At 57.7% G+C, this 24,716-nt stretch overlaps 1 protein-coding gene across 3 annotated transcripts; it reads right to left on the bottom strand.

Annotated features, from left to right (window-relative positions):
• Nucleotides 1-14,233: 14,233 nt before the first annotated feature.
• AMOTL2 (angiomotin like 2) lies at nucleotides 14,234-21,901 on the bottom strand. Of its 3 annotated transcripts, none has more exons than XM_076341792.1 (10): nucleotides 21,844-21,901; nucleotides 20,506-21,344; nucleotides 18,811-19,045; nucleotides 18,132-18,276; nucleotides 17,886-17,978; nucleotides 16,923-17,218; nucleotides 16,524-16,816; nucleotides 16,202-16,413; nucleotides 15,880-16,035; nucleotides 14,234-15,569 (listed from the first exon to the last, which is right to left on the bottom strand). In XM_076341792.1, exons 2-10 carry the CDS (start codon nucleotides 21,255-21,257, stop codon nucleotides 15,511-15,513), a joined length of 2,241 nt encoding a protein of 746 aa, XP_076197907.1. In that variant the 5' UTR covers nucleotides 21,258-21,344; nucleotides 21,844-21,901; the 3' UTR covers nucleotides 14,234-15,510. The 3 variants fall into 3 exon arrangements, with proteins under 3 accessions (XP_076197907.1, XP_076197908.1, XP_076197910.1); XM_076341793.1 differs by having other exon boundaries at nucleotides 15,880-16,032; XM_076341795.1 differs by lacking the exon at nucleotides 15,880-16,035.
• Nucleotides 21,902-24,716: the final 2,815 nt, after the last annotated feature.

Raw genomic sequence — 24,716 nt, 5'->3', positions numbered from 1 at the left:
ATTCTATCTCCCGTTTCCTACTGGAAGCATCTCTGCTGCAGGTCAGGGTGAGGGTTAGGTCAGGTGGAAATGAGCTTTCTGCTGCGGGTGTGGTGCTTAACATCTCTTGAACATCACTAAAAGCAAAGGCTGCTCTTGGAATACCATCTACAGGCATTTTTATGGGGTGAAAGCCATGCAGAAAGTTTACAGTCATGCAGTTCAGTTTCAAGACTGCTTTTATTTTGGTAATATTGGCATCTCACAGCTCATGTTAATAATCCCTCCTGGAGAGGGCAACAGATTCCCTATCCCTAATTTATAAGCTTTGCCTCGCACATGCAGGCGAGAACAGCGAGGCCTGCATTAAAGACCCGTTATTGTGCGCAGAATGAAACCAGACAGAAATGCTCCTTAATGAATCATGTGAAAAAGCCCTCAGCTGGAAACCATCATTGTCACACTAAGACATGGGAAATTGTTGACTAAATGCAATTTTTAAAGAGCCCTCCTGACATCTAATTAATATTTGCAGCAAGGAGGATGGTAGGAGCGGAAGATTCATGTGTGGTTTTTAAGCGCTCGGGGGCAGATTTCTTCTGCATCCAGCTGGTTTTGGTGCTGTAACCAGACAGGTAGAGAAGCAGTGTGGCTGTGACAGAGGGATAGACAGGTCCTGGCGCTGGAGGGTTAACCCTCAACAAGAACCGGCTGCTCTGTCTCCATCAAACCCTCGGCCCGAGGCTGCTTTTCACCATCCCCAAGTGCGAGCTGTGGTTTGGAGACACCGGGTCCCCCAGGACTTCCGCGGAGAGAGCAATGTGGCAGAATATGTGCCACCAAACCGGATCGGAGACAGAGCCACGGTACCGCGGAGCGGAGCGGGACGCTAGGTGTCACTGCCCGCCCGGGCTGGCCGCCGGCGGGGCGGGCACCGCCTCCTCCCGGCCCCGGGCGGGCCCCGCCGCCCGCTGCTGCCTCCTCCGCCCGCGCAGCCACGCCTGTGCCCGGCCCGCCTGCTGCACGGGGGGAGCTACCCCGGGGAAGCGCCCACCGCCGGCTCCCGGTGCTTTCCCTTGCCGGGATGCCCGCAGGAGCGATGGGCTGCTGTGAAGCCCCATCTCGCCGGGGGTGTCTGACAGTGTCCCTTCACGCAGGCTGAGTGCAGTCACGGGGGGAGTGCTTCCCCACCAGCATGGTCCACGGGAACCCCCCAAGTGCTGGCAGCACCTCTTAGTGTTAGGGTGCCTTATTCTGCGATTCGACCTTCAGCCTAGCAAAGCCGTCCTTTCTCTGATTTCAGCCGCAGGGAAAACGCTCCTGTGGCCACCTGGCCCCAGGGAGGCTGTAGCGTGGGGTCAGCCAGGTCTAGCGCTCCTGGCGCGGAGCAGAGACTGTGGCACCCCCATTCCATGCCTGTGTCCACACCAAGGATGGGGAATCCCACGAGAGAATAAACATTGCTGCAGAGCTAGATTCCTCCCAGGAGGTATGAGTAGAGCCAAGGGTGCCATAATATTGCAGGGCTTTAAAACCAGCTGGGTTTTGGCATGCCTGTTGCTCCCATGCGAACCTGAATTGGTACCGCAGGAGCAAATGAGCCAGACTTGCATCATCTTGGCCTGAATGGGAACTCCAGGCTCCCGATGCCCTGCATTGCCTCTGCATGAGGAAGGGATGCTTTGCCGGAGCGTCACGGACATGAACCGCGGGGAACAATGCCTTGCAATCCACATGCCGAAACCCGCTCGTAAAAAACTGCCCACGGAGTGATTTTAAATACCTAGTGCACCGATATAAACACGTCCCTTCAGGATCAGAGGAATTAGGGATACCTGCTTGCCTGCAGGTTTGCATCTCACCTTCTCTCAATCGATGACGGTAACATGTGTAAGCGAGTACTGCCCCAGCTCAGCTGCGTTCTCATGCTGGAGCCAGCCACCAGACTGTCCTTGCTTAGCCTCTCCAAGGATTTTGTCTTGCTCGGAGTTTATATCCCGCACTACTCTGCTTGCCAGCTCTGCACTGGGTCACGCTTGCTAGATATACCCCTGCTGCCACCCTGCCAGCAGCTCATCTGGAAGCAGACTGCCTTCTGCAGCCAATGTGGATGGGTTTCTTCCAGCACCTCTCAAGTGGTCCTGGAGGCCAGGACTAGCTTTTAATAATGTTCCTGAGCAGTGCGCAGTGCTGTTGAGCCCCAGCTGGTGCCAGGAGTCACGGTTTAAATAACACACAATAAATATTAGAATAGCCTGAGCTACGGAGAACTCCTCAGACACCAGTTTCTAAGGATGATCTAATACAGTTCTTGGACTTGCTAGTCCTTCTCATTACCCTTCTGCATTTTTTCCCCCTGCTATTTTTCTTCCCTCCCAATAAAATGTTTTGGGTTTCTTCTTTTTTTTTTTTTTTTTTTTTTTTACTGCTTGGGTCTCTGAAATATTCAGCCATGGCAACAGGCTGGAGGAGCAAATTCCCCGGGTCTGCCCGCGTGTCCTTGGGGTCTGGCGGGGAGCGAGGGGTGTGAATTCCAGCCATTCCCTCTGGCCGGGAGCAGTGTTTAGTAAACACACACGAGCACACACATGCTAACCCCTGCCCGGCTCTGCCACACACCCACCAGCACGGTAAAGGCTTTTCTGCGGGCTTAGCATGTCTCCTCCCGTCTCCCTGGGCCAAGCGGCACCCCTCTCCCCTGCACTGTTCTGGGCTGGCATTTTTTGGGAGCAGCATCGGGGAGGAATGCAAGCCCCTGGCGTCGGGACAGGAGCTGACATTCCTGGCCCCGGGCCGAAGAATGTGGACATAGTGTCCGCTCCAAACTCCAGCACTGGAGTTCATTCACCCCGCGCCCTGGGCGAGGGGGATGCTGGGATCCGAGCGGGGCTCAGCCCTTGGTGACAAGGCTACTGTAACCCGCGGGCTGATGCACTCCCCCGTCACCTCCAGGCACTCAGAGGATCTCCCCATGCGGGCCATGTCTTGCTAGGGCATCTGGGGAATTGCTTCTCCTTGTTTTGGTGGCTCTGTGGCCTCTGCCCCTCAATCTGCAGATATGTCAGCCTTTTCTTGGAAAAGTTGGGAGAGCATGAGGTGCACTGGAGGCTGCTGGATGGGTTGGTTTCAATGCAGCAGGCAGCTCTAAATCTGGAGAAGGCAGGAGCGTGCGACAAACCCCTCCTTGGCAGGCCGGCAGCAGTGATGCTGCGGCCAGGTGGCAAAGCGGGGACCACCGTTTAGGAACCGAGCACTCTGGTTTGATGGGTGTTACTTAAAGACCTGAAAAAGACAGTGCAGGCTGAAGGTCTCATGAGGTTTCTATTAAGCAAAGCTGACCTGCTTTGGTGTCTGTGTTGTGGCAAAAACCAGAATTGAATGTAAATTCAAGCCCTAAACCCACTGCTAGCTTTCGGCTCATCTTTCTAAGGCAAACATGGGTGTTATAATTCCCTCTGCCCCTCCAACACACCCAGGCGAAGGCCAGCAATGGCTATTTATACACTTTATAATGTTACACACCACTTGGATTACCGCATGGCATCCAGTTTGTTTGGAGCAGGGTCTCATGAACCAGAATAGTTTTGCATTAATACAGTTCTCACCAGTTCATAGATTTGAAATCAGATATGACAGAGTTACTTGCCATTTACTTAGACTGGATTGTACGGGGCTTTGTGGCTTAAAATAGCAAAACTTCAGCAATAACAATGATACAACATGGTTCAGGCAGAAAGATCCCCACTGATTCACCACCCTGTTATGTCAGCGTTACGACACCAGGGAAATGCTGCTCATTCCACCCGTTTTCAAGGGCAGTGAAGCCCCGAGATTGCAGGGAAGCTGAGAAAGTTGGGGAGTTTCAAAAGAATTTGCAGAATTCTCAATTTTGAACAACACCAGAATACGAGAGGAGTGTCATTCCCAGCCCCTGGGAAACTGGTTTGAGACCAGATGGATAAAATGAAATAAGGTATCACAAAATCCACCTTGGTTCTGCGCCTGGGGTGGGGGTGAGTGCGGCAGCACCATCCCGACCCGCTGTGCCAGGGATGGAGCTCAGCAGCAAACACCCCGTGCAGGACCGCAGGCTGACCCAGCATTCCCGGGAGGCTCAGCGGCACAGGCTCCCATTCCTCCCCTACCTGCTCCAGCTTCTGGAAAGTCTCCAGGTGTTGCACAAAAGCAAAGAACCAGCGGTTTGTTGCAGAACCTGAAGGAAGAGGCAGTGCTTGCCTCGGCATGTTGGAGCCAGCCAACACTTTCTAGTCATGCTCTTAAAGTCAAGCTCAGGGAGCATCCAGGGTTACCTGGCAAATTCTTGTCTGCAGGAAGGAAGACCAACTGTTCCTGAGCCCTTGATGTGTCCGTGGGTAGCACAATCAAGCCCACGTCTTTCGGTGGTTAGAGCCTGCTGTCAAAACACAGAAGGAGTTGACCCATGGCCACCTAGGACAGAAGGACAGCAGGGCTGAGCTGCAGAAAGACCTGTTGCCCTAAAATGACATCTTCAAGGGAGAGAAAAGCACAGAAAGTGGACCCACCACAAAGGCCATCTGTCCCCATTCTTCTAGCAAAGGAAGGGACTGAGCTTGTTTTGGACCGACAGTGGGAACAGTCTGCCCCAAATGGAGATGCTTGGGAATGCTCTGCCTGTGCTGGCTTTCAAGAGTTAAGCCTCATGTTTGTTTTACAGTGGTAGAGCTCACCCTGGCATGCTGCTGCTTTGTCATCCCAGGATTTTGTTCCCTGGTGTGTGAGTGAGATCTGACAGTCGGGGAGATGCACAGCTGTGCTTTGGTTGTGCAATGCAAGGCTGTGTGTAGAGGCAGCAAGAGGGATCCACGACACAACAGGAGCCTTTATTAATTGTTTGTGCCGTGGTCACGCCAAGGATCCCTAGTTCTAGCACCAAGGATCCCCAATGCTGGAGCCAGGACAGGTTGTGGAGCTGGAGATGCTCCAGATTCAGAGTCATTTTCAGTGCTCTCCCACCTGCCAGGGCACCAGCCTCCAAGGAGCGGTGGGAGTGGAGATGGACTGTGGAATGGAGATGGTGTTTGGACCATGGGAGAGGAGATGGTGTTTGGTGGAGCATGAAGAGCACGTGGTTTGGAAGGGTTGGGGCTGGTTCTCCTGCCTGGAAGCAAGCAGAAGCCAAGGGGGGTGATGTGATGTCTAACTTGCTTTACCACAGAGCGATGCTTTCTGCAACCTCAGCCTCCTGAGCAAGCCCTCCTGCTGCCCATGGTGCAGCAGTCCCAAGAGCGATGTTCATTCCCCCTCACTCCTGTTCCTCTGCAGCACAAATGCCCACAAAGCCACCAGCTGCCTCCCTGAGCTCAGCTGCTGTGGCACACATGCCCTTCTCTTGCATGGGTCGTCTTCTCTCTTACAGTCCTCTCGGACCTTGCAAAGCCAAAGTGGGCTCTCCTGCCTTAGCTGCCTGGCTTCCCTTGCACCCTCCTGGCTGCAGCTCCGTGGCAGGGCAGAGACTCACTGCCGGCTTGGAGCTCACCCGGCAGCACTGCCAGCAAATGCCTGGCATAGAAAAGGAGGACAGCAGGGATAAATAAGAAAGCAGAGCGCAAAAAAAAATGGCTGGGACTTGTGATATCTTCCTGACCTGCCAGTGAGCTGTGCACAGGGAGGCTGGGTGTTGGGTGATGCTGAGCCTTCCTCCCCACCGGCCCACAGTCCTCCCCAAGCCAGGTTGGCTCCACATACCACTCAGCCTTGGAGCCCTGGGAGCACCCAGCCAAATGTGGTGAAGAAAAAGCAACACTGCTGGTTAAACAGACGTGCTGTAAAGCCAAGCAAGATGGGGAGAAAAATGAAGGGAAGAGGAGCGAGGACCAAGATGAAAATTTAGGGGCTTTTGGGCAGAAGCGAGTTGTGTTTGGGCTCTAGAGAAGGAGCCTCCTGGGTGCTGGAGACACACATTTAACTCTGCAAGGACACAACCCAAAATAGCCACCACAGTGTAGTGTATCTGTGGTGGCTCTATTCCGGAATGGAGCCACTCCTGGTCTGGCGCATGGGGCAGCAGCTCAGGAATAGCCCCGGCTGGTGAGCATGGCCCTGGTGTGCTTTCCTGCATGGAGAGGACCTCGCTCGCACCACGAGCATCTTCCCTGCCTGCCTCCAGCCAATGTTCATCAGGGAGGGCTGGAGAGAGGGACCCGCCTGCCAGTTTTCCGGTTGATTTCATTTTCTTAGAATTTCCTATGTTGGTTCTGTTTCTTTTTTTTTTTTTTAATTCAACTTTTTTTTTTTGGACAGCTGGAAAAAATAATGTTTTGGTTACCGTGGAAACACACTTCTAAACTTTTGGTGGGTCCAAGACATGCCAGGAGTTCCAGGATGGCCAGTCATGGTAGCGGAGGCTTGCCCTCACTTCCCGAAAGTGGCAGGCGCTGCTCTCTGGCGGGTCTGGGCACACGTGGCCCTGACCTACCCTCCATACCGACCCCTGTTTACTCGGCAAATACGGTGTTGCTTACAAATTCCTGGGGCATGCCATGGGATCGCTAGTGTAGTGTTGCTTCTTGCTGGACCCTATGCAAGAGGAAAAAAATAAAAAGATCGCACTTTAAGGCTGTAAAAATGCGGGTGGGAATATTTTCCAGCCTATGTCATTTTCCATCGAGGCCAAAATTCACATTCTGCCTCTTGCTGTTTGTGTTTTTCTCCCTGAAACTTGTTTTTTTCTCATTTCAGGCTCTGTAACGCCTTTCTCACCCCTCTCCCCGCAGCATCCAGCCTGCACCAGGGGGAGGGAGCGAGCGGGGCAGGCAGCTGGGGAAGCCAAGCTCCCCGGGGTGGGGGCACACAGGGAAGGTGGTCGCCCCCAGTGCCTGCCGTGGAGACCGGGCATCTCCCCCGTCCCAGCTCTGATGGTGGCTGCGGCATCCCGTCTTTGCTTCAAAGTGTCAGCTTGAGATGAAACACACTCTGACTTTCTCAACTGAAGAATTAGGAAATTCAAGGGAAGTGATTCTGCCCTCCCCCCCCAAGTGAAAAATTTCAAGGAAACCTTGTACATGTAAAATTTCAAGCATCGGGAGTTAAAACTTTCCTTCGGCCTGAAGCCAATTGTTTTCCCCAAATTTAAGTATTTCTGTGATTTCCTTAAGCATGAGACCAGTGAGAAATAGGAACCTTCTCTTCAATTAACCAATACAAATTCTTACACGCTTATTCTTTTAGAAGAGTTTTAGCTCGAAAGTGGAGAGGGAAGCAAAATTACGATTAAATGTTTCCCCTCCAGCGGGCAGGAAGGCCAAACGTCCAATTTTTCCTGGAAGGAAGAAGCCAGGTTTTTTTATTTAAAAAAAAAAGAAAAAAAAGGAGAAACCAAGCCATTTCTGTATGGGAAAATGTTTCACTTGAAATTTCCTGAGCAGTGTTACTGTGCAGTGACTCAGTGCTGGTGTTAAGACCTGGGAAATGAAGTTCAGTGGTTTTTAAAGACCTTCCCCGCTCCAAGTGATGGCTCCGACCGTCTCCATCCCCTGTGACTGAACATCATTTGCCTGTCCTGCCGAGGAAGCCCTGCAGCCCTGGGGACTTGCCCTTTGCTCCGTGCCGGATCCAGCCCCGTCTCCTCGTGCCGGTCCCGACGGTGTGCTGGGACATGCCATGAACCTCTAAAACTTTTCTGCTGCAGCAAAACCCAATGAGCAAACAAAAAAAACCCACATCAGCTCTAGCAGGGTGGTTGGTTCCTTTTCTTTCTAATTTCTGCTTAAATATTTTCAGTGGCACGTTCGAAAATGAAAAGCTTTGGGAAACAACCCCTGCCTGGTGGGAAGTCGGGCTTCCAAAATGTCACAGTGAAATACTTAGGGTTGTTTTTTTGGTCAAAATAAATGAAGAAATAAAAAGGCATCTTGGGCCAGCGACAACTCAAACACTGACGGGGTGGCGTGAATAATGTTTAGCTAAAAAAATGTATTTCACTCAAAAACACTTCTTGCATCTCTCCCCTTCGCTCACACTGAACCATTGATCCCAGGCAATGTGTGCGATGTCAGGGATGCTTATGGCTGCCCTATATAACAGAAGTCACCTATAGCTGTCAGGGAACGTAGAAATACAGAAATACTTTAATTTACACACATGAGTAGTATGATGAGTGTCGTGCGCAGCAAGAGATGGCATCACATGAGCTCTGTGGGGGGCAGGCACGTGGGACATGTCCCCAAGCCCCAGCTGATTTTGGAGCCTCCCCCACTATTAGGCTGGAGCTTAAAATTATTGTGTGCCTGGCTGTGGTCATTGTTCACGCCTCCAGGCAGCTTGTCCCCCTGCTTTCATTCAGCAATGCCATTGTGGCCAGCATCCTGTGAGTCCTCTGCGTGCTCCTGCTCTAACGAACAAGCGGGGCCTGCCTGGATGCTGGGGGACTCCCATCCCCGCAGGCAATGGCAGCTCCACTTGATGAGGTTCTCAGTCTCCTGCTGTGACTTTGCTTCAGGCGGGGAGGTGACCTGGGGTCTCTGGGGTTCCCTGCCAACCTCAGCAATGCTGGGATTTCCCGTGACCCGGCTTTGCCGAGCAGAGAGCCCTTTGCTCCTGCTCTCTTGCCTGGTTATTGCTGCTCTCGCGTTCCTGGGAAGTGTTGAGTCCCAGAGGTGGGGCCTCGCGCTCGGATCTCTCCAGACATTGAATCGCCCCCATCCCACTTGCTGCACCTTCTCATTACCCCAAGGGAGCTTTCGATTCCCAAGCCTTTCATCCAACACTTGCCTCAACACGTCCATGTGGGTGCTCCACCATCATAGAGCTGGTGTCTAGAGCCCACCCGTCCTGGGGACCCACCGTCCCCCAGCTCCCGCCCTGGTGCCTTCCCAGCACAGACAAACCCCCCTGCAAAAGCCCAGCACTGGTTTTCCCCCGGAGATGCTGCACGAGGATGAATTTATCAGCCGCTCATTGGTCATCGCTACTGCTGTCTGAACAGAGCCCTAGCTCCAGCCGGAAACTTGAAGAGAGATCCAGCTGCACCATCGCGTATCGGCATTAAACCACCAATGGGCGAGAGGCACGGCGTGGATCCTGCCCATCCTCCACATCCCAGCTGGCACCGACGTCCTCTTCCTCGTCTCCTCACCGCCATCCATCCGGGCTCACCATTGCTCCTTGGCCACCGGAGCATCCAAAGCATCCTGAAAATGTTGCCGAGATGAAACAACGTGGGGCTGAACGTGGAGCCCTCCCCGCCAGGCATCTCCTCCTCCAGCAGGCAGAGATGCAGCTGAGTGTGGTGTTCCCTGCCTGCAGCCGGCCCTGGCCCAACACTCCACCTCAGCCAGTGCTGCCTGCAGAGGCAGTGCCCGCACGCAGGCAGGGGTGCGTGACCCACATACCAGCACTTGGGCGGTGTGGCCCAGACTCATTTTTTGTGTGAAGTAACGTACCTGGGGGAGGGAAAGAAGGCCCCCAATAAACCAACCCCCACACACCAGCAAACTCTTGCATTTGAAGAGCCAGAGGAGCTGGCGGGGATATGGGAGCCCTGATTCATCCCATGCCTCTTGCCACCAGCTCTGACCTCCTGGAGACCTGAGGGTGCTGAAGCCCAGGCTGGAGAGGGGCTTTTGGCCACAGCCATCCTCTGCCTGGCCCCTGCCCACCATATGCCCATCCAAAGGCCCTGATACCAGGTCCACGGAGGCCTTTTGGGTATCACACCTAAGAGCAAAGGCAGAGGAGTGCCTATGGGGCTGCCCTGCAGGAGGATGAGGAGGCACGAAAGGGGAGGAAGGAGTCCCAGCCTTGCCAGGGGACCTGCGGGGCGAACCAGGGAATACCTGCTGCCTGCAAGGGCTGGATGGGCAGGCTGCTCTCATGCTCCCCTCGGCTCCTGGCTGCCTGCATTGTTCCCGGACACATGTCTTCCAGTCCCTGGGGACAGAAACCAAGGAGCACAGGCAGCATCCTGCACCCCTGCCCCAGCTGCCTGCACGAGCTGCACCCCTGGAGCATCCCCAGCAGCTTCGAGCATCCCCAGCTGCCTCAAGCATCCCCAGCTGCCTCAGCCAGGGGAGGTGATGGGCAAGGTGCCCAACGGGCTGGATCCTGCCCACCACCGCCAGCCTGGGGCTGCTCTGCCACCAGACTTGGCCTCAAATTTGCCTGCTGCCAGCCGCAGGGAGCAGCGAGAGCGGCACCCAGAGCATGGCTGGGGAGCGGGTGCGAGCGGGGAGAACCAGCGAGCTTGTCCGCCTGGTTTTTCAAGGTCACAGAGGTGGTGGGAAGGAAAGAAAAGACAGCGAGAAAAAAAAGTTGACTCAGAAACCACAGGGAATTTTTTGCCTTTTTAGAATACTGGGAAGAGAAAAAATAGCCACAGTTATTCAAAGCATCCGGGATAATAACAGCCTGTTTACTGTTTGCATGCAAAGATGGCAGGCAGGCAGCACAGCACAGGGAAGAGGAATGAGGAATTTGCCGTGCTCGTGCCGCGGACCAACCGCTTCTGCTTAGCCCAGCAAAGCACTGGGCGGCTCTCCCGGCCTGCCTGCGCTGGCTGTGAGGGCAGGAGCTGGGCATCCCTGCCATGACACCGGGCTGGTCCCCACCACGGGCCCAGGAGGATGGGCTTCAGGAAGGACCTGGGGCTGGGGACGATGGAGAAGGAGCTCCGGGTGCTGGAGGATGCTCGCGCTGCTCCACGGCTGGTGCATGGAGCATCCCGGAGGGAGTCATAGCCACCCCTGTGTGCACGGGGTTGTGCATCTCCCCTAAATAACACCACTCACCCCACCCCGCGGGTCCTTCCTCTGCTCCAGCGCCTGCTACACAATGCTCTGCATGGAGGGGGCATCTTGGGGGTGGCTCATAACTACAACGGAATGCAAAGCCTGATGCAAGGACTTTGGGGCGGGGGAGCGTTGGCCACGCAGAAGAAGGAAGCCAGGGGAGAGCCCCCCAACAAGCCCTGGGCACAGAACAGAACCCATGAGCTTGGGTGTCCAGCAGAGCCCCCGGGGAAGGCGGTGGGGCGAGGGAGGGAGGAAGGGGGAAGGGAAGGGTTCAGCAGGCCCAGCGGGGAGAGCTTCATTCCTGCCGGCCTGAGGAGCAAGCTGGGACTTGAGGCAGGAGAAAGCACTGCGGTTTGCCTGACTGGTTTGCTAGGAAGCCAGCTGTGGGGCTGGCCCGCAGCATCACCAACCTTCCCCTACAAGAATCAGGATTATTTGGAAGGGGAGTGAAATTCCCTTTTGCCCAAATCCTGGTGGGGATTTTTTGGTTTTTCAAAGAGCTGTTTTCCATCATAAGGTTGTTGTGATGAGCTTGTCTTTCACCGTCCAGCTCTTGCATTTGGCAAGTGGAAAAGGAGAAGAGATGCAGGAGGAGAGGACGAGGAGGGACGAGGGCCAATGAAGGACCTGCCAAGCTCCAAGGATGCTCCAAGAACCAAGCTCCAACCTCCAGGCTCCAAGGAGGAATGAGGAAAAGCAGGAACCAAAGCTGCAGAGATGCTGCTGTGGTGTGGCACCAGGGGAATGAGGTGCTCCTGGCTGGGAATGGGATTTAGTGGACAGCCACGGGGCCCCAACAAGATCCTCAGCCTTGTCCTGACCAGCGGTGACCACGGGAGGGACCATCCCACCCCGAACAGCCCCCAGGCCAGACGAGCCACCTCCCTTTCACCCGCGAGAGAGCTGCTGCCCCAGGACAGGGTGTCTCATTCAAAGCCGCCAGGGTGACAGTGGTGGCATTCAGAGCAGAGCCCACTGGCCCTTTTCCATCTCTCCAGGGCTGTGGATGTGCAGCCCACAGAAGGTGTTGCATCCAGGCACCAGCCCAGCCAGCAGCCCTGCAGACATCTCCAGCCACCCCGTCTTAGGGTCATGGGGACAGAGGGACACAGAGATGCAAGGATGCAAGGATTGTGGACACAGGGATGCAGGAACATAGGGATGCGAGATCAAGGACACAGGGATGCAGAGATGCAAGGACTGAGGACACAGGGATGCAGGGTCATGGGGATGCAGAGATAGATCAAGGACACAGGGAAGCAGGGACGCAGGGATGCAAGGGCTGAGGACACAGGGGTGCAAGGACACAGGGATGCAGGGATGCAGAGATCAAGCACACAGGGACGCAGGGACACAGGGATGCAAGGATCAAGGATGCAGGGACGCAGGGATGCTGGGACACAAGGATCAAGGACACAGAGATCACGGACACAGGGATGGGAGCAGGAGCAGGAGGTTTGGTTCCTGCATGGTATTTCAGCTGAAACAGCAAAAGAGTCACTGACAACTGTGCCACAGGGACAGGGACATGTCCTGGCCTGAGCAGGACCCACATGGGGTAAAGGACTGTGGGTCTGAGCAATGCTGATGGTGAAACCCGGTGAGACAGTGCAGAAAGAGCGGAGGGAAATGCCTGTGATGACAGAGTGATAAAGTGGGTGATAACACACACCCACACCAGCCTTCCTTGCGCCAAGGTGTGGGGCTCCATCAGACTGTTGCTCTGGCTGAAAAGCAACCCTACCAAAACAAACGAATCTGGGCACTGCTGCCGCATCCTTGGGGGCATAACAGGAGGAGCCGTGACCTCCTGCCCCAACCTGCCAGGCTTGGGCATCCTCTCCCCACAGCCCGACTCCCGCCTTCACAGATGGGCTTTGGGGTTTTCCTTTCCCTTCCCATTTTTTTACGCTTCTCTGCCACCTCACTCGTACAGGGTTGTGCTCCCCCGTTTTCTGGCTCCCGGAGACTGTGAAAGCCCTGGGGATGGGGGTCCAGAGGGCAATGGGCAGGACAGAGGGTGGCCAAGCAGTGGGCAAAGCTCTCAACAGGAGCCCATTCCCTGAATCCCTGCACCCGGAAAGCTGCCTGCAAACAGCCAGACCTGCCACAAGGCCGCTCCACATCCGGATTTGGGTAAATAAAGCGTGGGGCGTGAGAGCTGCGGTATGCCAGGAATGCTGCAAGCCTTCCCGGGCGGCTGCCTGCAGCTCTGGGGCAGCAGAAGCTGGGGGAGGCAGGGCAGGTACGGCCCCTGGCTGGGGGTTGCCGGGACCCCCTGACATATTCCCAGCAGCAGCAGCTCCCTGTGAGCTTCCCACCCAGTCCTCCCCATCGCTGGCCCTGTTTTGTTGAGGGCAGAAGGGTTCCCTTCAGACATGCCCTGTGCACAGGGGGAGCTTGTTTCCCTGCTTGCAAAACCCAGGAGAAGCCATGGGTGGAAGGAGGAGCCCAGCTCCGAGCTTCCCATTGCTCTGAGTCTCTCTAACCTGCTCTTGCAGGGCTGTAGACCTGTTCCACAGCCACAGGAAGCCCCAAATTTTCAGCCACGCTCCTTCTAGGTTCCTGGGTGGGAAGGGTAGAACTAAGCCGGCATTCAGCATCGCAGTCCCACCAAGATCAGTGATCCTCAATGGAGTCCTAAGCCACCTTCCAGGGAGGAGTTGGCAGCAAAGCTGGTTTCTTATGCCATTGTTCTGCATAATCTGAGCTAAAGCCCATTGCAGAGACTTGCACAAGATCTCCTAGTCCCCAGGGACAGCAGGATAAAAAAAAAAAAAAAAAAAAAAATGAGCTGCCAATAAATGCCAAGTGTTGCACAGAAGGGAAAGCCCCAGCCCGGCTGGTGATGGCTCCAGCCAGGCTGCCAGCACCCAGGCAGCCAGAGCAGAGTCCCCAGGGATGCCCCCTGGAAGCATTAATGCGACAGCTATTAAAAATAAGAGTCAAATGACAGCAGTGAGCAAGAAGCTCAGAGGGGAAGGGCTGGGGAGCAGTACGGCATGGCTGTGGAAGACTTAAGGCAACCCTAGCTTGAACACCAGGAGAACTTCTGGTCTTCCAGAAGACCAAGGAGCTGAGCAGGGTGGGAAGGGCTTGGAGGTGGCTGCAAAGCCACGGGGGAGGTTGGGGACCAGGAAGGTCCAGCTGTGCTTGGAGATGCCGTTGAGGAGTCCCTGCAGGGGGGACTTAGGAGGGCAGGATCCCACCAGGATGGACTTACCAGAGCACTACACGCAGGAAGGAAACTACATCGACATTTCTAGGCAACTCCATCCTTTTCCCCCAATCGAGGTGAGGGAAATGGGATCCCAGTGGGATTTTGGGGAATGCAGAAATGCTCTTGACCATTTATGCTCCCAAATTGCTGCCCTCTGGAGCTGGGAAGGGCAATGTTTCAGCCAGGGGGTCACCACCCCTAGACCCCTTCCCCCTGGTGGCACCTCCGTCTCGCCCCATCACATGGGAAAAAAGAGTGCCCGTGGATCAATATTTGGGTTTTTTTTATTAAAATATTGTTATACCAAGTGGAATGCTACAGCAATCTCGGTATAGGGCGGCATAACGAAACAGCCAGGTTTACGTTTAAATACTTAAGATAACTTAAAACGCACAAACAAGAACTCATCGTCTTTGGCAGGGGAAAAAAAAAGTTCACAGCACGAAAAAAAATACTTAAAAAGAAATACCAATATTAATATAAAATATATTAAGTTGTGGGGTTTTTTTTTCCTCTTTCATAATTTTTTGTTTGTTTGTTTTCCACCTTGTAAACAATGCACGAGAACCGAACGCATTTTTTACGTGTCTGGGAGAGAAAAATAAAAAATGCAGTTGTCCAGCAAATGCACACGTTTAAAGAAGAAAGAAAAAAAATACATATATATACACATACACGAAGGGCAAGGACGGGAAGTGTCTGAGCTCAGAGGAGCGAGATGTCAGCGCTGGCTACGGGCAGAAGCCAGCTGCCAGTAGCCAGGGGATGTGGCAGTGGGATGAAGCCACAAGAGGGGCAGCACGTCCCACTGCCTCCATCAGCCGTCCTCAGTTCACTCCGAGTGTTTCACCTCTGGCTTCAAGGGGATTTCTCCTCCGCCTTTCATTCCCTCAATTACCATTTTCTCTTTTGCTTCACTGCCACCCTGTGCTGAAAACCCAGAGGCAAGATGCAGATGATGGAGGTTTGGGGCTCCCGGCGCTCTGCTTGGCCACGTGGATCCGGGCAGTCAATGGGACCTGCGGAGGATCCCTCCCGGCTCTGCCCTTGCACAGAGACATCAGCTTGTGGGTACAGTTCGGGCAAGCAGAGCGGGAAATTCCAGTTGGAGTCCAAGCGCTTCAGTGGATGTGGATGACCAAGACCCAGGAGTGGGATGGGGTTGGAGCTGTGATGAGGATGGAGCCAACAAGGAAGGGGATGGGAAGAAAGCCCCCACCTCGGGAAGGAGAAGAGGCAGAAACGATAAATACATTTGCTTCTGTCGTACAAAACCCAAGTGTATTTACAGAAGGGTTGTGAGCCCCCACCGCCGCTTGTGGTGTCCCGGGGCTCCAGTGCTCCCCACACAGCTGGGGACCCATGCAGGTGCTGAGTGGGGACAGTGGCCTTCCAGCCACCAGCCGCAGGGATGCCGCTGAGCTCCAGGCTCAGTCCTCCTTCCCGCAGGCTCCTCTGTCCCAGGCAGGTGCAGGCAGGGCGGCTCTGCCTGTGCAGCAGGCAGGGAGGGCAGAGGGGCCAGTGTGCAGCCCCTGGGTGGCCTTAAATCAGGATCTCCACCATGTCAGACAGGTCCAGGGCTCTGGCAGCGGCCGAGCTCTCTACAGAGAAAGAAGGTGAGAGCTGGAGGAGAGGTGAAGAGCATCGGCATGGCACCCACCCCACCAAAGGGCCGGCAGCAAGCATACCGCTGGTCCAGCCTCCCCCCAGGGTGTTCAAGAAAAAAGCTCTGCGCCTTAAAAACAAAAAAGCAATGAGTGATTGCAGGGATTCAAACCCACCAGACTCAACTGGGGCCTTTAAAATGCCTTAAAAAATCATCAATGCTTGTGCAAAGCCCATCTCCTGGATGCCAAGCCCATGTGCTGGAGCATCCCCAGCTCTCCCCCATGCCATCCCCAGGGGACTCACCCAGCAAACCGGCCTGGCACTCAGTGCCCTCACCCTGGCCGCTGCTCTCGGCCACCCCGTCCGTCTGCGTGCTGCCATCCTTGCTGCCATGCTTGGAGTGGGAGGGCAGGGGGAGGGCAGCGGGTGCTGCTGTCCCTTCGGCAGTGGCTTTGCCTGCTGGAGGAGACACCGTTAGGGATTGCCAGCTCCTCCAGACGGTCCCTATGGCTCATTGGAGAAACCCCCCCTCCCCAGTCCCTCTACTTCCAAAACCTCAGGAGAAATTGCAGGCAACTCCCTGCCACGAAGCAAAGGCAGGGAACGGGCAGGTGCCTCTATTTACCTGTGCTGCCCCGGGAGCTGCCCTCGGCCAACCGGTCACTCTGGCCAGCCCCTGGCCAGCTCAGGGCAGCAGAGGCGGCGAAGACGGAGGGCACGGACTTGGCTGGCCGCAGGGAGCCCTGGAGAGCTTTGCTGGGGTCCCTCCGTGAGCGCTGCTGCAGGACCTTGATGACGGCGTCCTTCTCCAGGATTTGGGCGTGAAGGGCTTTTAACCTGGAGAGGAGAAGAGGCAGAAGCTGGGAGAGGAGCCAGAGGTAGGGGAGGAGGATGCAGGCACTGCCTGGCCAGACCACGGCGCAAGCTTGCCGGCGAGGTGGGCCTACCTGTTCTCCATCTCCTGGTGCTTGTGGCTGGCCAGGAGGAGGTCCTCGTTGAAGCTGCTGTTGGGGGAATGCCGCGGGGAATGGCTGATGAGGGTGGTGTCCCGCTGGGCAGCCGCGGTGGCTGCAGCATCCATGGCAAACTGCCGCATGGTGCACTCCTCCAGGTACTTCTGCTCCCACTTGGTCATGTCAGCCTCCAGGGCCAGGATCTTCTCCTCTTTCTCCCTCAGCTGCTCAGAGAGTGTGTGAGCACTCAGCTCCGGCGTCCCCCCGCCCGCGGTGCCCGCCTGCCTCTGCAGCAGAAAAAAAATCCCAAAAGAGAGGATGAGGAGGTGCTGGGAGGATGCAGCACCCACCATGTCTTGCCAGCACCCACTGCCATGTCTCACCGGCACCCACCTGCTGAGCCCGCAGCATCTTCAGCTCCTGCTCCAGGCGGGTGCGGAGCCGCAGCTCGAGCTGCTCGCGCTTCTCACAGGCGGCCTGGAGCTGGCCCAGGGCTGCCTGCAGCCGCTCCACCTTCTCTACGTAGGCCCGCTTCTTCCGCAGCTCGGCCTCCGCCTTGGCCGCCCGTGCCTGGGCACTGCCCAGTGCCTGCTCCAGCAGCTCTGCCCGCCGCCGCTGGTCCTCGTTGGCGCTGCGCAGCAGGGAGACCTCCCGTTCCAGCTTCTCCTTCTCCTGCTGGTGCTCATAGCCTGCAAGAGAGCCCCCAAGCCTCAGACGAGGAGGCTTCGCCACCCTAAGGCTGGTCCACGAAGCCCCATGGGGGCTCTTTGCTCCCCAAAACGTGGCTGTGCCATCCCTCTCCCAGCACACAAGGTATATGGGGGCCAGGGACATCCCAGCCACTCGGGCAGATGGACGAAAGCCTACATTTGCCACGTTCCAGCCTAAATTTTGGCTCATGAAGGGTAAAAGCTGCCTGGCGTGAATCCAGCCACCTTAGGGAAGGGGATGTGATTCCTCCCACCTAACACCAATACCATGTCTCTCTGCTAAAATAATGGCTTTAGGTATATTTTCCCCAAAAAAAGCCCAAGCCTGCGCAGCTGCGAGGCATAGGAGGGAGGAGAGAGAGAAGGGCCGGGCTGGCGCGGGGTGGGAGTGTGGGCTCGGTGCTGGAAGAGCCGGCGCGGCAGCAGGAATGCGGAGAATGTGGGTCACGCCGCCAGCCGGCCGGCCGGGATTAATGGCTCGAGTCCAGCGCCAAGAGCAGCTCCATCCTCCCCGGGGAAGGGCCAGAGCTGCCGCCCGCCACCCGCCTCCTCCTCCTCCAGCCGAAAGGCAGCGTGCTGAGCCCCGCCATCCCACTCACAGATGCCACAGGGAGCCGGGCGAGGACGGGCATCCCCGGAGACTTACTCTGTGCCAGGAGTTTGGCCACGCTGCCCTGGTTGCTCTCCTGGCTTTCCTGGGTCTTGCTGGCCAGCTGCTTGTTCGCCGATTCCAACCGCTCTGGTCCAAAGGCAATTAAACCCAATTAAGATTTAAATACAAGATTTCAGCCAGGGGAAGTGGGAGAAGCCTGGCTTCCCGTGGAAACACCCAGAGGGAAAAGCCGGAGGACAGAGAGCGCCCACGGGGATGGGGACACGGAGGGTCCCTCACCTTTGAGGTCTCGGTTAAAGTCCTGGAGCCGTCGCATCTCGCCGTCTCTCTTGTTCCTCATGGCTTTCTCCAAGGCTTCCCGCTTGGAAGACGCCTTGACAAGGTTTTCGTAATCCTCTGAGATGCGCTGGATCTCGCTCTCCAGCTGGGGCAGAGGAAGGGACAGGCTGGGGTTAGATATTTGTGGAATGAGGAAAGGAAAGGGAGACGTTGGCCAAAGCTCACCCGGGTCGCTCAGCCCAACCCAAGCTGCCAGAGGAGCTCAGCGCACCCATGGGACCCCCCCTAGACTGACCCCCAGTGCACGTTTTGGGGGAAAAACTGATTTTTTCTGCCTTTCTTCTTGCAGAAGAGTCCCTCCGCAGGTTTTGGCTTCACCGTAGCCTGGCCGGTGGGGAACAGCCGCCCCTTGTACGCAGCTGCACAAAGGGCTTTCTGTGGTGGCCGGGGATGAGGGGGACAGGCAGAGGGAGGGGGTCACTGGAGAATGGGCTCCTTCTCCCCCATCCCGGCTGCCACGCTGCCAAAACACAGCTGCTTGGAGGGGAACAAGCTGCCGGAGGGAGGGGAGAAGGGATTAAAACGCTAAAGGGGGTGAATTTTCACAGCAGCTGGTTGAGCATCCCCCCGGGTGGGGGGACATGAAGCCCTGGCCATGGGGCTGCCACTGTTTGCTTACCTTCTGGATGCGGCTCGCCTTCTCGGCGCAGCTCTCCAGCTCCCGCCGCAGCTTCTCACTCTCCCGCTGGAGCCTCTCGTTCTCCCGCAGGACTGCGTCTGCCCGGGCCAGGCGGCTGCTGGCCGAGACCGCCTGGACGCTCACCAGTGCCTCCACACTGGCGGGACCTAGCGTGCCTGGGCACAGGGCACCCGATGGCGGCAGGAAAGTGGTGGGGACATGGGTGGGCAGCACCCTGCAGGGAGGGAAGAGAGGGATGGTCAAGGGGCTTGGCAGGGCGGGAGAGCCGACTGCATCTCCAGCGTGCCACTGACCACTCCAAACCCATGGGCCAAGCGGGTGCTGGTGCCTCCAGGTCACCCCAAAGGAGGAGGGAGGCAGGAAGCGCCTATCCTGCTTTTCAGAGCTGGGAAGCGTTTGCTTTCTAAAACATGCTCACCCAAGCACCCTCGAACACGAAATAAACCCCATCTCTCAGGGATGCCTTGACCTGACAACTCCAGGACCTGGCTGGTGGGTCAGGATGGGCTCCCATATCCCCAGGCCCACTCTATTGCTGGGGATGCTGCAGATGGACGACAGCTCGGCAAAGGATGCACCTTGGAAGCCGGCAGCGCTGCCCCTTTTCCTTGTTTTCTGGGCAAAGCGAGGGCTCCTGGCACGGCTTCTCACCACCAAACTATTAATACGTCCTTGCCATATTCGGAGGAGCAGGGCCAGCCCCACCACCCCTCACGCAGCCGCTCCAAGTTCCTCGACATCCTGCAGCCGCCTTGAATACCCCAAGTGGGGTGGCTGTGCACGGCCCAGCCCTGCTCCACCACGGGCTGCCCGCCAAGGGCCTGCATTCCTGCGGGATGATATAGGAGCGAGGAAGAATAAATACATCTTCCTCGCGGCTCCCCTTCCCCTCTTTGTTCCCTGGAAGGAGAAGGTTTTCCTGCCGGAGATGCTATCGCTCTCTGCCTGGATAGGTCAGCAGGGCTGGGAGCAGCGTGCGTCCTCCCATCGAGCCTCCAATTCCCTTCTTCCCATTGTTTTCTGGACTGGAAGAAGTTGCTTCCAGCCCTCCCCAAATGCCAGGCAATGCCTGGATCTCCGGGCTCCCCAGACCTCTCCGTGGCCCTCTCGGAGACAACGTGGGGCTTTGCCAGAGGCGTCAAGCTGCTGAAGGGAAGGGGAAAGCTGCCTGGTGCTGCTCATTGCCTCTGCTAACTGCCCCGCACCAGCCTGGGCTCGGCTCGGCAGCAATCCTGCAGAACTGGGGGCAAACTGGGGTGGGTTTCCACGGAGTGGGGAGCGTGTTTGCCTTCCACCCTGCCCCATGATTGTTCTAAATTTAGCCATTTCCTGAGCTGGTTCCAGCTCCTAAATTAACCCCAAAATCCTCCCAGCACATGGGGAAGGGGCAGGGTCTGCAGAGGCAACGGGATTTTCATCACCAGTTGGAAAAAACCAACTGTGATGGGGGAAACTGGGGAAAAGAGAGGATTGGAGGCATCCCCACAGATCCCTGCAGGCTGAGCTGGATCCAGCCCCATAAGGACAAGGGGATCAGCAACAACTGCCCCAGGCCCCCCACTGCTCTCCACATCCCACATCTTCTGAGCATCCATCCTGGCTGCTTCTGGGGCACCACAGCTGGGAGGCACCCAGTGGGCACCCCAAAAGCAGGGCCCAGGGGCTGCAGGTTACCTGATTTCAGGATGCTGAAATCCAGGACCTTCCCGGGAGCAGGGTTGGGGTTCGGCCAGGTAAGCGTCCTGGGATGGGATGACGTAGGGATACTCCGGGGGGGGTCCTCGTGGCTCCAGCCCCTCGGGGTGCTGCCCTCGGAGGGCAGTGAGCTGGTGGTGGCGGAAGAGCTGAGGGTAGCTGTGGGAGGCGCTGATGGGGCTCTGTGCTTTGGCCCCATTCCTCTCCAGCGACATCCGCATCAGCCGCTCGCTCAGCGACCGCACATGGCCATGCTTCAGGTCCTTCAGCCCCTCATCAGGGCGTCGGGTGCCGCTCTCGGCCCCGCGCGGACTGTTTTCACCCCAAATTCCCAGGCTGGCCCCTCCAGGCTGCTGGCCGCCCCGCTGCAAGGCATAGTACTGGGAATGCGCCTTGGCCTCCTCGTAGGTCGGGAGCTCCTCACCCTTGTGCTGGGGTTGGCAGAGCCGATAAACGCTGTTCTCCAAGTAGACGTGGTCGGAGTGATGCTCCTGGCCCTGGGGCTCCTGCCGTGTGGATTGCTGAACCATTTGGCTCTCCTCCGGGCTGAGGCTCTCCAGGGAGGAGCGGGGGCTGCCGGCACCACCGGCACCGCCACTACCGCCGCTGCCACGCAGGGCCTGCTGCTGGATGGCCAGCAGCGTGCGGTTCTCCGTGAGGTTCCCATAGCGCAGCTGCTCCTGGATCAGGCGGTGCAGGACCGTCCCATTTGAGTCCTCCGCTGTCCTCATCTCTGCCCGCGCCGTTGGCAAAGCCACGTTTCCACCCGAGAAGGGCGTCCTCAGGGACCTTAGCAGCAACCAGCCACGCCAAAGCACCTGTGCGGGGAAAAGAAGGCAGAATTGGGAACTGGCCCAGGCAGGACGCAGCACAGACCCTCATCGACAAGGGTTTGTTTTCCAGGAATCCCGCTCAGCACACTGGCGAGCTGGCTGGGACGTGCTGGCCAGGCAGGAGCCTGTGGCGGTGGGAGTGCGGACACAGCCTCCTCGCTGTCGTGGCTGAGTACTGGCGCTCTCATCACACCCATGGCCAGGGCTGGCTCCTGGGGCCGGGGCTGGCTCGGAGGTTGGGGCTGGCTCCGGTGCTGGCTCCCCACGCACCCGGGACCTCCCCCAGGGACCGGCGCTGAACCGCGGCCTGGGGAAGGGGGACGAGGCGGCCCCGGGGGACCGGGCACGCAGCCACCGGGAGGCGGGCAAGACCCCCCTTCGCCGCCGCCCCCGCAGCCAGGGCGAGCCAAGCCGGCCCCGCACGGAGGTACCGGTCCCGGCGGGGTCCCGGTGCCGGTAGGAGCCCCGCCGGGGCGGCACTTACCGGGGCATGGCGGAGCGGGGCGGTGGCGGTGCTGCCCGGGGAGCGCGGCGGCGGCACTGGGCGTCCCGCCGGCAGCGGGGGCCGGCCCGGGCGCTGCTATGCCCGGAATGCAGGGGCCGGACCCGCCCGCTCCGCTCCGCTCCGCGCCGCCCCTCCCCGGCCCGCCGGGGCCGCTGCCGGCAGGGGGAGCACGGACACGGACACGGACACGGACACAGGGGTCGTGGGGCAGCCGCAACTGGCCCGGGCTGGCGGCTTCAGACCCCCGGGGAGGGGAGGGAGCGGGATGTGCATCCCCAGTCCCAACTCCCACCCTCCTCAAAATTACCCCAAAACTCGCCTTTCCCGCACCCACCGGAGCCCACCCGCACCGTGAGCCTCGACGATGTTGCTCCCAGCCCTGCAAGCGCGCGGGGAGCACACCACGAGCATGCAGGGATGCTCGGGGTGCTCGGCCGGCCTGGGCCCAGGAGCGTGTGCCCAGGGTGTGCAAGGGGCCACGCACGCGCCACAGGCACTCACAGGCATGCAAGGAGGCCTGGGGGGCAGATGCAGGAGCACGCTGCGGGCCGGTGCGCGCTGCATGCGTGCGGGGAGCTCGCAGCTGCCGGGATGGGGGGGCCGGCGAGCTCTGCCCACCAGCTGTCCGGCAGCATAAATCTTCCCATTTAATCGCAGCTCGGAGAGACTCGCCATTGTCTGCAGGACCAACCCAGCCCCACAAAAACCTGCCGGCCCCATCTGCTCTGCCCTCACGCCCCCCTTCCTCGCATACCCCGGGCTGGGGGATGTCGGCTCACTGCAAGTGCAGCAGTCCCTGCCAGCTCTTGCCTGTCAGGCGCTGGGCTCGCACCTTTGGGCGAGCCCCTGCCTCTCTCCTGGCCTCAGTTTCCCTTTGCGGGCAGATGCTGTTTGCAGCACGACCACAGGACCACAGTGGGGCTTGGCCACCCACCATGCTGGAGGACATAAGAGGATGGAGGGAGCCATAAGGGACCAAATTCCTTTTCCCCTTTCAACACCAAAGAGCCCCAGCTTGTCTTCAGGGGGGGATGCTGAAAACCCCAACCCCAAAGGAGAGAAACACAAGCCCTGTCTCAGCCCCAAGCGCCCAAGGCTGCCGGTGCAGAGCCCAAAGCCGCGGCTGCCTGCGGGGCCCTGAGACAGCAGATGGTCAGAGGGGAGGCGGTGGCAGCAAGGCAGGTGCAGGGGAAAATTGGTAATTAGCTACGGGACATTAAGCTCCCATTCTTGCAAGAGGGAACTCTTTCCAACCGGTGCAGACCCAGGAGGCAGGTCTGGGGAGGGGGGACACAGTCGTTTCCAGCCTCGTCTCATTGCTTTGCTGCTTCTGCTGGTGTGAAATCCACCCCATCCCAGCCTGGTATCACCTCTGGGCCACCCCAAGCGCCCTGAAAGCTACAGGATGTGATAGCAGGCAGGGGGCTGCAGGCACAGGTCTTTTCCTCTGGGTTTTCTTCTAAAAAATGGGGGGAAAAAAGAAATCCCCAATGTGGAGCAGGTAACAGACTCAAAGGCAGGGGAGCATGCAGAGAAGGTATACGGGGAGAAGGAGTGGGTGCTTGGAGGAAGAGGATCGCTGCGTTACAGACCCAGAGATTAAGAACGCAGCTCTGGCGTGGTCTGGATTCAGGCTTAACAAAGCCTAACAGCATCCCCACCCAGACAGGTCCTGAGCCTGTACTTTGTGCCTGGGAGCTCATCAGACAGTAACGGGGCTCAAGAAACAAGTTTTCCAGCCCAGTTTTGCCAGTGACAAGTCAAATCTGCCTGGCTGGAGTTTCGGAGGTGGGAATCAGCCCTGTGGGTGTGGGAGAGATCCCAAAACCCCGGCGAGAGTCTACCCCTTCATGGGGAGGAGAGAAAGGCATGGCTCTCATCCATGTGTCCCCAAGCACATGCTGAGCCTGGAAACACCAGCCCAAAGCCCAGCACTGGCTGGATGGACAGATGGATGGATGGATGGATGGATGGATGCATGGACGGACGCATCACTCTGAGATACCAAGCCTGGCAGCAGCAGCTCCGGGGGGGGGGGGGCTGTGGCTCTGCCCAAGGGGATGGAGCGACCCACCCCGAGAGAGCCAGCAGCTCCCCCAGCAGCTGGGCTGCCTCTCCTGGCTCAACCACCGGCCTTATCTATGCCTGCGTCATCCCACTTCCCTTCCTCTCTTAACACCGCTCTATTTTTGGCAGCAGGAAACCCCTCCTGGGCTGATAACACCCCTTTGGAAAGTGATCTGAAGGGTTTCCTCTTCTTCTTTCTAATGCTGGAGGTAAGAAAAGCCTCAATGTTTCTGTTTTCCCCTGGAGAAGGTGAAATAGCAGCCAGCAGCCCCGCGCCAGGCTGGACCTGTGGGCAGCGGGCAGCGGCAGGAGCACCACGGGGGCTGCCCACATGGACCCTCTTGCCCAGGTAGAAGCGTGCGGTGGAAAGCCCGGCTGGAGCCGTGCTGTGGGGCAGGGACTCGTGGCTCCAGCTGGATCCACAGGAGCGGCGGGCGAGCGCAGGTGCCAGTGTCTCAGGCTCCCCGGGTGACACATGGCTCCGCAATGCAAAACCCTCCCACTGACCTCACCGCTGAGCCTTATCGGCGAGGCGTTGGAGCAAGACGAATGAGCCAAGAAAATACTCACGGGATGAGATCACCTCGGCTGTCTTCATGGCTCCCAAAATGCCTTGGCCATGCCGAGCCCGGATAACCAGGGCATTGTGGGCAGTTGAAGGTGCCTGCGATGGAGAGAAGGTTTGCAGCTGGCTTTAGCTGGGCTCAGTGCATCTCCTGGGGCAATGGTTATGGTGGTGAAAGCGTCCCCCAGCTGCCGAGCACCGCTGCTGGGCTGCAGGATGC

This window comes from Aptenodytes patagonicus, chromosome 6, assembly GCF_965638725.1.
Source record: "Aptenodytes patagonicus chromosome 6, bAptPat1.pri.cur, whole genome shotgun sequence".
NCBI lineage: Eukaryota > Metazoa > Chordata > Aves > Sphenisciformes > Spheniscidae > Aptenodytes > Aptenodytes patagonicus.
Note: the sequence above shows the minus strand (reverse complement) of the source record. Positions and strands in the feature narration are given on the sequence as shown.